This window comes from Salvelinus alpinus, chromosome 9 (assembly GCF_045679555.1).
Source record: "Salvelinus alpinus chromosome 9, SLU_Salpinus.1, whole genome shotgun sequence".
Lineage (NCBI taxonomy): Eukaryota > Metazoa > Chordata > Actinopteri > Salmoniformes > Salmonidae > Salvelinus > Salvelinus alpinus.
This window is the reverse complement of record NC_092094.1, coordinates 60,803,259-60,816,711: the sequence shown is the minus strand read 5'-3', so window position 1 is coordinate 60,816,711 and position 13,453 is coordinate 60,803,259. Positions and strand designations below refer to the sequence as shown.

Here is a 13,453-nt window from a genome sequence, read left to right as displayed (position 1 = left end):
CTGAAAGATTTCCGGGCAAGCAGAAGAGGTGTATCAGTGACAACAAAGTTGTACTCTTTCAGTAGTTTTCTAACAGAAAAGATCATATCAACGTGGCAGTGTCACATTGTCAACGTAGCTGCCATTGTTATCTGAGTCAGAATGTCGATTGATTTGGTCTGCATATTCATTTGTAAAAAAAAAAAAAATATTAAAAAAAATAATAATTTGCGCTCTCCTGTGTCCATCCTGTGTCTGTTTAATCAGAGCGATTGCAGAAGCTTCCTCTGGAGGACCTGAGGGAGTTCCTCCAGGAGCACCTGTCCAGCTCATTCTTCCTACCCGACGACGTGGTGGTGGAGCAGCTGCAGGCGGCCATGGCCGAGCTCCGCAAGATGAAGCTGGACCTCCCACCATCAGGTGGGGCTCTCTGCCTAGTCTATCAGTCCCCAGACAGTCGGTCGGTTGGTCAATCAGTCAGTTAATCTGTCAGTCAGTCAATTGCCTAAAGCTAACTTTCACATTGGGATAGTGGACCTTTTCAAATACTTCAGAAATGCATCCCCTCATTGTCATTTCCTTGGGATAAGCACAGATCTATATGTGATTGGATAGATGAAAACAAGGTTACCACCCTTTATACTTTCACCAATCCAACATATTCAAGGATGCATTTCTTAAAGTTGCACTATGCAGAAATCGCTCCGCCATTTCCTGGTTGCTATCAGTTTTATAAAATAAGCTAGTATATATGTTTAGAGAGTCATAGTACCATCAAAACCACTGTGAAATACATTTTCCATATCCCAAAATATTGTTGTTTCAGCTGTTTGAAGCTGGTGTACAGAACCGAAAGTAAAAGATGAATTAACAAAAGTTAAGAATGGGATGCGTTGAAATAGCACACATAGAACAGATCTATCGATTCTTATACTTGCTTTCAAGTAGAATGATAGATCTATAACTCATAGTGAATTTGGTCAGGTCAACCAAAAAGTTACGTATTGCCACTAAGTATTTGAACAGGGTCAGTGTTTAAAACATAAAAAGCCAAGTGAACTACAACCATGTGTTAATATTATAATAGTTATTCTGTTTTGAATTGCTATGTTATCTTCCCCTACTGTAGCCAAGTCAGAGGAGCTGCCTAAGAAGCCCCTCGGTGAGGAGCGGCCTGTTCTCCTGATGCCCTTCCAGCGTGATCTAGCCCTCCCTCTGGACCAGCCCAAGACCAGTCTCCAGCCCCCGCTCCAGCTCCAGCCCCACATAGAGGCCCACAGGCCGGACACCATCACCCTTGACTGCTCCTCCTGTCCCGGGGACACCAGTAGCATCCCTGGGGCCCACGACCCCCCGCGCCCCATGCCCTCTCAAGACCCGGTGGTAGTCCACAATCAGGCTCTGATGCCAGAAGGGCCTTTAAGTTGTCCAGTCACCCCACCAAAGCCTCCGCCGAAGCCACATAAGGTTGGGTCCACTCCAGGGATGCGGGGTGTCAGGGATAGGGTGGAGGAGTGTCCGAGTGACCATGTCTCAGAGGTGGAGAAAGCAGGAGAAAGGAGTCTGTCTGAGGTTAGGGGTGGTAGAGCGGGGATGGAGGCCCGATCTGCAGGTCCAGAGACCCAGGGAGAGCCCTGTTACTGGCCTCCGCCCTACGAGCCCCCTGTTGGGGATGTTTCCATCACGCAGTCTGGATCAGGGTCCAAGACAATGGAGTTCCCGGATCTACCCCCTCCACCCTTTTACTCTATGGAAGAGAGCGCCCACACACCCCTGGACCCCGAACCTCCATGCTTGCGAGACGGGACCAAGGTATGGCTGAAGTCGGACTCTGTGCCCCCCTGCTCGGCTCTTTCACTAGGGGTAGAACCCCTACCGAAGCCTAAGAGTCCGCGTCCACCTCCACCCACGTCCCTGGACCTCATCCTGGAGGAATCCCCGTCCTCGCGGCCCTCTTTTTCCCTCGCCTTTGCCAAGCCGTCCCCCCGAATCACCTTCAAGCCCACTAAGTTCCCCATGTCGCTCTGCGTGCCCCAGACAGCAGGGGACCGCCGGCCCTCAAACACCTCCCAGTACGACAACCTCTCGGAGGCTGACGACGAGGACTGCTTCATGGACCGGCTGCTGGAGGCGGCCACGGCCCTGCCGCAGAGCCCCTTGCCAGGCACCAGCCCTCAGGAAACACTGGGGATGTTCGGCCTACCACCACCGCCGTGCATACCCGAGCTGTGTGATGACCCCTCATCCTCCTCTCTTTTCCATCCCCTACCACCGCCTCCTCCGGTGTTCCTCCTTTCCCTGCCCGACACCTCCTCTCCCACCCCTCTCTCTGCCTCTCCCTCCCCCTCTCCTCTTCCTCCCACCTTCTCAGCCCTTCCCTCTCTTCCGCAGGAGCCGGACTATGAAGGACAGGAGGAGAGCTGGATGGTAGACTCTATCGTCATCCCTCCTCCGCCACCCTGCTTCGCCGATAGACTGGCTCCTTTCCAGTATAGCCCTCCTCCTAACCACCACACTGGGCTCAGCAGCCTAACGGACACACACAGAGCCACCACTGCCAACCAGAGTCAAAGCTCAAACCAGAACCAGGGCTCCTCCCAGTTCCAAAAACTGCCCAAGGCCCACAGGCCCCTCCCTGCCCTGCCTGCCTTCACGGCCCAGATGCTGCTTCCGGGGCCCTCATCTGGACAGTCGTCAGGAGAGGTCCCCTCAGTGCGATCCAACCCAGACTTTTATAGAATGCATGCTGGAAGCCACCAGCTGCCCAAATCGGTAACCTTTTAGGGTTTCTATAGTTTGAAAGAGTTTGAAACGTAAAGAATTTGAGACACGTGGCTGGGTCGGAACGAGACAATGGACTGAAGAGACTGCTGCAATTACCTACTGTGCTCATCTAGCATACAAAGCCATTTTGTAGGAGGGAGAGGGGAAAACCCTTAGTGTGGTCAGTTGCTGTTTTTGGAGAGAGCTATAGTTATGTATAGATATTTTGTGCTGTTTGCACCTTTTTATTAAGGGCAACAAATGGTTTTCTAAATGTTCACCTACATTTGAAACTGTAGTCTTGCCTAGTTTTAAGGTGTGTGTGCATGTGTCTGGCAATATGACCAGTTGGTCTTTTCATCATGTAGGAATCTGTTTCTTTCGGTTCCCTTTTCCTGTAACAGAAAAGTGTCTTAAGCATTGAGCAGTTTAACATCCAATGAAAACAGGAATTTCTGTTCAAGAACTCAACTCAAAGGGCTTTCCAAGTTGGCATACAGTCATTGTGAAGCACCAAAGGCCTATATCCCATACCAGTACTTAATTTATGTGAGCAGGCTCACAGAACTCAATACAATATAGTTAGACCATATGGTTATTGAACTTATTTGAATTTGCTTATAACTGCTTAAAAACATTAATTTGTAAACTATTTAAATAACATTTATAAGGCCTGTTATTCATGATTTTGTAATGATGAATAGTTGGCAGTTTATACTTAAATGTATGTTACATACTGAACATGAGGAAATTAAATATGATGATTTACAAGCTATTTGTTCATGGTTACCAAACTATTTAAAGATTTTGTACCAGCAATGTTAAGCAGACCTTCAAATTAGGTGCTCTCACTATTTAACTCTCTCTCGTTGATAGAGCCATGGTGCAATAGTCACTACTGTATATACTGACGCATGTTTCATTGAGCAATAAGGACTTGTAGTCGAGTCCTTTTTCTTTTATGTGAGATGCAGTACTGTGTTGGATTTTGCTGGTTTTCTTTGTTTCATCTTGTGGATATCGTTTGCATTTTCGAAGGAATTTTATTGTGTTACTATTATTCCAGTTTGTTTTGATACCTTTCTGTGACATCACAGCAATAACGTACTGTAGATATTTTATGGAGAAGGGTTATGCAAAGTACCAGTCAAAAGTTAGGACACACCTACTCATTCAAAGGTTTTTCTTAATTTTTTACTATTTTCTACATTGTAGAATAATAGTGAAGACATCAAAACTATGAAATAACACACATGGAATCATTTAGTAACTGAAAAAAGTGTTAAGCAAATCATTTTAGATTCTTCAGAGTAGCCACCTTGATGACAGCCTTGATGACAGCTTTGCACACTCTTGGCATTCTCTCAACCACCTTCATGGGAAATGCTTTTCCAACAGTCTTGGAGTTCCCACATATGCTTAGCACTAGTTGGCTGCTTTTCCTTTACTCTGTGGTCCAACTCATCCCAAACCATCTCAATTGGGTTGAGGTCGGGTGATTGTGGAGGCCAGGTCATTGATGCAGCACTCATCACTCTCCTTCTTGGTCAAATAGCCCTTACACAGCCTGGAGGTGTGTTGGGTCATTGTCCTGTTGAAAAACAGTATCGCTGCAGAATGCTGTGGTAGCCATGCTGGTTAAGTGTGCCTTGAATTCTAAATAAATCACAGACAGTGTCACCAGCAAAGCACCATCACACCTCCTCCTTCATGCTTCAAGGTGGGAACCACACATGCAGTCCAAAAATCTCAAATTTGGACTCATCAGACCAAACGACAGATTTCCACCGGTCTAATGTCTATTGCTCGTGTTTCTTGGCCCAAGCAAGTCTCTTCTTCTTATTGGTGTCCTTTAGTAGTGTTTCCTATGCAGCAATTCAACCGTGAAGGCCTGATTCACACAGTCTCCTCTGAACAGTTGATGTTGAGATGTGTCTGTTTCTTGAACTCTGAAGCATTTATTTGGGCTGCAATTTCTGAGGCTGGTAACTCTAGTGAACTTATCCTCTGCAGCAGAGGTAACTCTGGGTCTTCCATTCCTGTGGCGGAAAGGAAGACCCAGAGTTACCAAAAACCCAGAGACCCAAAACCCTTGAATGAGTAGGTGTGTCCAAACTTTTGACTGGTAATATATGTACAAAGAAGACAGAAGTGTTGTGGGTGAAGCAGAGCCATGTTCAGTAGGCAAACGGTTCAGAAAGTTGCAGATAGGAATGTCTTGAATACAGCTGACGTGATTAGTTATTCTACATGTCAGAGGCATATTTGCTCTACATAACATATTGCTACCTGAACATTGTGTGATGTTGTATCCTGCTGAATGCGCAACATGTTTACTTCATAAACAAACCATCAACACAAAAACAGATGGGAACACAAGATGGCGTTATTAGGGAATCCAATAATTCTTTAGCCTACCCAATACCATTTATGAAAGACTGGTTTCACCTAGTGGAGAAATAGAAACCTTAAAGGCCCAGAGCAGTAACTTGATTGACCTGTGTTTTATATACATTTCCACACTGAGGTTGGAATAATACTGTGAAATTGTGTTTTTTTTTCTTTTTTATGCCCTTTTAGTGTATGCGCTGTTTGAAAAGGCCGCCTGAAATTTCAGCCTGTTTTTGGTGGAATGGAGTTTTGGCCAAACCTTTCTGCCAAAAACAGATAGTTTTCAGTTTTCCCCTTCCTACTCAGATCACTCCCACACAGTCCTAACAAAATTCTTGCTTAAGAAATTGCACTTTGCTAAGAAGGTATTTTTGTTTCTTTTATACCATTTTGATTTTTGAAAAACTATCTCAGTAAGTTACTTAATTGTTACCCAGAAATATTATATTGAGATTTAAAGAATTCCTGCATTGGACCTTTAACAGTGTTGACATGCATTTTTTGTGGGACCCTATCAACAATGGAATAATGAACAAAATACAAAAATATGTAGGGTCAACTTCATAGTACTTTTAAGTTGCATCCACATTCTTTACCCTTCTCCCAAAATGTACAGTTCTCTCAAAATGTGCCATGAATTTAAAAGCATTCGATTGGGCGTAGCCTAAGCATTGGCTGGAGGGTGTTTCCACAATTTTTAAACCCAAGAGAAAGGGTGCAAGTGTGTGCTTCAGGAGAAGTGTCGAGAATCAGGACACAACCGTAGTTGAAGAACCACAGCCCGTCTAGAAGTGAGGTCAGTGTTGATTGGTTGACAAAAGAAACCAGCATTCAGAAGAGGTATTCTTGGAGGAATGGAAGTTTGAGCCATAACATAACAAGGAAATATAGGAGCCGTCCCAAATGGCACCCTATTCTTTGTATAGTTTACTACTTTTGACAAAAGTATGTAGGGACTATGTAGGGTATTAGGATGCCATTTGGGACTCAGACCTAGTCTACCTTTTATCTGTTTACTGATTTTATTAAATTATATGAGTGTTATGGACATCTGTTTGAAGTTTTGCGCTCGCACTTCTACTTTTATTTTCTCCAGAGTCTGTTTGGAGTGTGTTTCGTCCTTGGTTACTGTGCATTCTTTTGAAAGGCTCCGGGCCGAGAAGCTTTTTTGTTTGTACCATGTTCTGAAAAGAGCGACGTCATTCGGCTTGTTCACAGGGGTTGGTTTGAACTAACACAGATCTTTTTAATCATAAGGATCTGTTGGTGTCCAGTTTCGAAGTATAGTTTATATCTTAATCTGGGCATTGCCTTGAGCTCAGACCAACCTCGTGAACAAGAACATACATTGACAAATGTTGTATAAAAAAAGACAAATGTTTGCCTTTTCTTTCTTTCCTCCCACAGAACAGACCAGTTAGAGTAAAATCGGAGTGGAATATTTTATCCACAATTAACCCTTTAACTCTATTCCCAACTGGTAGAGGATATTTTGACAGTGGATTTAGAAATGGGTATGGGGAAAAAATCTCAACTTGAACTTGATTGGTCAACTCTCCTAGCCATCCCGCATTAATTTGTATCGTTTTGAGTTCTTGCAGTTCAGTGTTTGCCACTGAGGGCTGTAAGAAAATGCATGATCTGGCACCAAAGATATTGGATAAAGACAGGAATTTGGTGAGTGATGAATATTGCACCACTTTTGTTAGACCTTGAAGAATAGAAATATGTAAATAAATTGTCCAAAAAAATAAAAAATTGTAAGAATGCACTCAACCAGGCAGTTGATACAGTGCATTCAGAAAGTATTCAGACCCCTTGACTTTTTCCACTTTTTGTTATGTTACAACCTTATTCTAAAATTGATTAAATCGTTTTTTCCCCTCATTAATCTACACCCAATACCCCATAATGACAAAGCAAAAACAGGTTTGACTTTTGCAAATGTATTAAAAATAAAACGCATTTACAAAAGTGTTCAGACCTTTTACTCAGTACTTTGTTGAAGCACCTCTGGCACCAATTACAGCTCGAGTCTTCTTTGGTATGATGCTACAACCTTGTCAAACCTGTATTTGGGGAGTTTCTCCCATTCTTCTCTGCAGATCCTCTTAAGGTCTGTCAGGTTGGATGGAGAGTAATACTGCACAGCTATTTTCAGGTCTCTCCAGAGATGTTCGAGCAGGTTCAAGACCTCTAGCTGGGACATTCAGAGACTTGTCCCGAAGCCACCCCTGCATTGTCTTGGCTGTGTGTTTAGGGTCGTTGACCTGTTGGAAGGTGAACCTTCTGTCCTGAGCACTCTGGAGCAGGTTTTCATCAAGGATCTCTCTGTACTTTGCTCCGTTCATCTTTCCCTCGATCCTGACTAGTCTCCCAGTCCCTGCCGCTGAAAAACATCCCCAAAGCCTGATGTTGCTACCACCATGCTTCACCGTAGGGATGGAGCCAGGTTTCCTCCAAACGTGACACTTTGCATTCAGGCCAAAGAGTTCATCAGACCAGAGAATCTTGTTTCTCATGGTCTGAGAGTCTTCAGGTGCCTTTTGGCGAACTCCAAGTGGGCTTTCATGTGCCTTTTACTGAGGAGTGGCTTCCATCTGGCCACTTACCATAAAGGCCTGATCGGTGGAGTGCTGCAGGAATGGGAAAACCTTCCAGAAGGAAAACCATCTCCACAGAGGAACTGGAGTTCTGTCAGGTTCTTGGTCACCTCCCAGTTCAGACTCTAGGAAGAGTCTTGGTGGTTCCAAACTTTTTCCATTTAAGAATGATGGAGATATGGTAGAAAAATTACAAGATTATGTTATAATACTGTTTATGCATCGAATAGCTTTGATGAGTACTCTCTCATCTGTGTCTGTGGGACTGAGTTGGGCCTCTGGAGCTTGGCACTGGCAATTGATTTATGATGGCTTGCTGATAGAACCTAAAGCCTCCATTCCGTTGAATGACTAGTATCTGTGTGTTAAGGGGAGCAAAACTGACAGGATAACCCTGTAAAACAAGCAGTAAATGACCTAGAGACCGAAACCTGGCGCAATGTAAATCTTGCTGTATGTTGCTTGATAGCGCAATGTACGTTTTGTATAATTCTATTCATCTGTTTGTCATGAACATTCAAGAGGATGTACTTTGTTATAAAATGCTGTGGTTCAAATCTGCTCGTTGAGCTCTCGGCATCATACTTCAGAGTGTGGGATCGACCAGCTTCATTATTGCAATAATTAATCGATATTAAAGAATGATTGTTTGAAGAAATATGTCTCTCAGTTATAATTTCCACCACAATATATCATTTTGCTGATTGTTCCCGGGGAAATCCAGGTTAACCGTGCACAGGAGTTGCATTAGATGCAGCCGGGGAAGCCATACTCCGCTAGACGGAGCCGATCGGATCCCCGCCTGGCCGGGAGCGTCAGCAGAATGGATACTTAATTTCGAACAGAGACAGATAAATAGGGTGAGACTGACATTTCTTGGAAACCAATTCATTTTTTTGGTTGAGAAAATGGGAGTCCGGAGGAATCTGCAATCTAGCGTTAACATACAAATCTGTGTGTACCGGATGAAAACTAGAATATGTGTGAACTAGTTAAGATCATTTAACGTTAGCTTCCAAACCTGTGTGGACCGGATGGAAACTAGAACCTGTGTGGACTAGTTAAAAACACAGTGTGGGTTAAAGTCCTGTGTAGGCTAGAGACCTGTGTGGACTCAAAAGCGCTATAGACATATTAGAGAATGCATTACAATGATATTGGGGTTAAGATGCACCTGTAATTGTTTTAAACCAAATCCCATTTTAGAAATAAGAGAGAGAGTCCTGAAGGTACTGCCGTTTTAAGGTTATGAGATCCTGATGGTATTGTCATAATAAATAGGAATTTGTGATCGTATGGTCCTAAAGTAAGAAAGTAGTCCTATATGGTATTGCGGTGATCCATTGCAATATCATGGGTTAGTACTGTAAGATGTAATTGTATGAGTTGCGTTATCCCAGGAACTAACCCTGAGATAGAAATTAAAAAATATTCCTGCAAGTTATAAAAAATATTGTAAAAAACAACTAATTGATTAAGTGTCTTGGGAACAGTACTGTGTGAATTGTGATATGAGTGTGGAAGTGTTCATCTGAGGTTTGGATAATAAGATCTAGAAATGTGTATAATAAGCTGATTTAAATTTGGATAATGCGTTTCGATATATATCTTGGGGTTCTGCCTATCATAGAATATCACGGGGTGTTATTGTGCGCAGGATGCTATTTTAGAAGCCAACGGGATATCTATAGGCTTTTTTTGGGAGGCTAGAGAGTCCCTGAAGACCAGCTGGGTTTTGGGTTCCCCTGCTAGTATGGCTATGGATAGTTGTTGGAAACGCACATGGAGTGGTTGATGTGACTACCTAAGATTTAGAACGGAAAAAATGAGAAATTGTATGTGTGTATAACTGATTACTGGAGATTTGATGAAGTAATAATGGAAATAATAATATACAAACTTGCACACCTACACGTAGACGTACGTAAGGGGTGACATTTTTGATCTGAGTTGGTCCCTTTATGGATAATTTGGATTTTCTCCATCCAGGTAATACATAAAAAAGAGGATTTGCTATATTTATCGAATAAACCATTTTTCCATAAAGTTAGGGAGAATTAACACGGAATGTAGACGTAACAACGTTAAAAAAATATATATATATTCATTATGTCGCACAAGAAAAGGTAATCCGCTTTTACTAAACTCGCCAGATCTGTTTCCAAAACAATGAATGTTGACTCAACTTGTTGACTGCTAAATACCGTTTGCGCATGTGAAATCTTTGCAAAGAAGCACTTGGCAGAACCTTAAGGCTATTTTCTGGTAATTGTGTTGTTATTATGTGCCAGATGTTAAGACTACAAACCATTATAATTGGGTTTGTCGTGTCTTGACTATCATTAATGTGTTTGACTGTTATTTTATAAAATAATCGCATACCACGGTCAATTATGCGATTTAAATTCATCATATAACAATTAAGTAGTAATTAGTAGGGCACCACTGGAAAAGTTATTTAACGAGTTACTATCTCCCAACTAAACTCTAAAGATATAAATATCTCGTACATCAGTCACAGTAAATTCATTAATTCTTATTTACCTTGTCTCATTCTGATTGTTGCAAAACTCTTGGTTATCTGCACGAACCCTATCATAAATGATGAATCAGCGATATATAAATTGGCTTAATTGTTTACTAACTAAATAATCACACAGAATTACAGAAATGCACAATCAGGTTAGCTTACACATTGATTACTACACAATGCAATGAAAAGTCCCTAGTGGACTAACCCGATATGACGACTTGGTAGACAATGGAAAGGGGTGGGGACAGATAAAAAGCGGGAGAGACGGGGTGGACTTTATTGTACATTAATGTGGAAAATATTCCTATTGTAAATATGGATATTTAGCACCCTAACAACCACTCATTCGGATTTAGAAATGCAACACATATTTACGCTTGTATGGCTCCGTCTGGGGAGTAATTCGACAGAAGTCTCTGGTTTGTCCACCAGAAATCAGTCTTTCGTAGTTGTAACTTGTTCAACGGGCGCTGTTTGTTAGAATAGAGTGATGAGGAGGTCAGAGAACTGGCAGTGTGGTGCCAGGACAACGACCTCTCCCTCAATGTGAGTAAGACAAAGCGGACTACAGGAAAAGGCGGACGGAACATTAACATCAACGGGGCTGTAGTGGAGCGGGTCGAGAGTTTCAAGTTCCTTGGTGTCCAAAAGCACCAAGACAATCATGAAGCACAACAAAACCTTTTCCCCCTCAGGAGACTGAAAAGATTTGGCATGGGTCCCCAGATCCTCAAAAAGTTCTACAGCTGCACCATCAAGAGCAACCTGACCGGTTGCGTCACCGTCTGGTATGGCAACTGCTCGGCATCTGACCGTAAGGCGCTACAGAGGGTAGTGCGTACGGCCCAGTACATCACTGGGGCCAAGCTAACTGCAATCCAGGACCTATATAATAGGCGGTGTCAGAGGAAAGCCCATAAAATTGTCAGAGACGCCAGTCACCCAGGTTATAGACTGTTCTCTGCTACTGCACGGCAAGCAGTACTGGAGCGCCAAGTCTAGGACCAAAAGGCTCCTTAACCGCTTCTACCCCCCAAGCTATGGTCATCGGACTGTTACATTGACACCCCCTCTCCTCCATTTGTTTTGTACACTGCCGCTACTCACCGTTTATTATCTATGCATAGTCACTTCACACCTACCTATTATACATGTACAAATTACCGCTAGCCTGTACCGGTACCCCCTGTATATGGCCTTGTTATGTTATTGTGTTACTTTTTATTATTTTTTACTGTCGTTTATTTGGTAAATATTTTCTTAACTCTCCTTGAACTGCACTGTTGGTTAAGGGCTTGTAAGTAAGCATTTCGCGGTAAGGTCTACAGTTGTTTTCGGAGGAAATTGTTCTTTGTCTCTCGTCTTCGGTCGAGTTTACTAGACTATTTGTGACTCCACCACCTGGATTCGGTCTTATGTAGCAAAATATGAATTTCTGTTTTTTACATTATATAAAAGTAGAGACTCGTTGCCACAAAATGGTATATCATACACTACAGTTGAGGAACAATGGGAAAGTGATTCTGCTTTGAATGTTGATAAACCTGTAACCTTTTGAGAAAATTGCATTTTAGTGTTTCGGTGAGAGCTTTTTGTCTACACCCATTCAGCATCGTTCACACCCTCTTAAATTTTAGCCCCACCTATCTCCTTGCGTTCAGAGCGCGCTGGCCGATGATTTGTTTACCTCTGGATAACATGAAAACAGCCTAACCAGCTCCGCTGGCAACAATTTCATTGTGCTTTTTTACCGATGTTTACTGACACCGGCCATATTCAACGGGTGTTGTACACTTTACCCTAAGACATGTAGCTAGCTACCTAGGTAAACAATTAACCTAGCTAGGTAAACAACATGGAACATCACACATCCTAACGTTAGCTAAGGGGCCAGTCAGCTAATGCTAGCTAACAGTACAATTTGGCTTGAAATGTAACCACTTTCTGTCAAAATTAGAAACGTGTAATATCTGAAAATGTAGCTAGCAAGACTATCTTACCCGTATACACTACCAGTCAAAAGTTTTAGAACACCTACTCATTCAAGGGTTTTTCTTTATTTTTTACAATTTTCTACATCGTAGTATAATAGTGAAGACATCAAAACTATGAAATAACACATATGGAATCATGTAGTAACCAAAAAAAGTGTTAAACAATTCCAAATATATTTTATATCTGAGATTCTTCAAATAGCCAAACTTTTGACCGGTAGTGTACATGCCTGATGGACGTGTCTCCCTGTCACGGATCCATGCCACAAATGCCCTTAGTTTGAAGACGTAATCCAGAAACAGGTGTTTTCCCATCTCTTTAGCTATCATACTCTAATTCCACCGATTTCAAAACTCGATCCACCAGAAATTGGAGAGCAACACTTGTGCAGCTAAAAAAAATAAATTAAAGCTGCGTTACCAACAGACTGACCCGGTCAAATAGACAAAAGCCTTCTGTTTGGCAGACCAATCCGAGCTCATCTCTCGGCATGTCCAGCCCTCTCATTATCTCAGCTAATCATGGCTAGTGGGAAGGTTGCTGTCTTTTTATGTGGCTTAACCAACAAGGCTCGTAATTGAACAATTGCATTCGTATTTACAGATGGCATACAAATTTGTTAAGGCACATGCCAAAAAAACGCATTTTGATTATTTTTTTTAAAATACGTTCAAACTGCTCTCTTGTAAAGTCGTGACTTCCGGCATACGCTTATTTTCCTGAATCGGCTCACATTTTACATATACAGCTGCAGACGTGTAGTCTTTAGCTTCACTCGTCGAGAGTTCCTGACCATTTGTGACGTATTCAGCTCGCGTTGCATGTATACTGGTTGGTTTGAGTCTAACCATTCGTGATGTCCGGTTCAACACCATCCGCCTGCTTACTCTGAATGGTTGATTATTCAGGGTACAGCTAGAACCATTCTACACGCCCGTAGCAACCCGGCAATGTACTGGTCTCCATTTAAATGGCAACCATTTCAGTGTGTGGACTGCATCCTCACGTTCTCTGGTCTAATGTAAATTTCGTTAGCGAGTCCTTTTATAAACTCTGGCAAAAGGGGCGTTCCATGACGCCGGCATAATGTCTGTGCTCACGTGGGTGTGGTCACTGACTGGTTGAAACTTTTATATGAAAAACAATTCTCATTTAGAAGGCTAACATCACATTTCATCTTCTCAAAAAT

At 42.6% G+C, this 13,453-nt stretch overlaps 1 protein-coding gene across 4 annotated transcripts in view; it reads left to right on the top strand.

Annotated features, from left to right (window-relative positions):
- The window catches only part of LOC139530433 (uncharacterized), a 102,785-nt gene extending 95,675 nt beyond the window's left edge, over positions 1 to 7,110 (top strand). For 3 of the 4 annotated variants that reach the window (XM_071326841.1, XM_071326842.1, XM_071326843.1), the window contains 2 exons: positions 247 to 399; positions 1,109 to 7,110. In XM_071326841.1, coding sequence (XP_071182942.1) covers positions 247 to 399; positions 1,109 to 2,763 — 1,808 coding nt within the window. In that variant the 3' untranslated portion in view covers positions 2,764 to 7,110. The remainder of the gene's footprint in view (positions 1 to 246; positions 400 to 1,108) is intronic. The other variant, XR_011666030.1, reaches the window with a different exon arrangement.
- Positions 7,111 to 13,453: the final 6,343 nt, after the last annotated feature.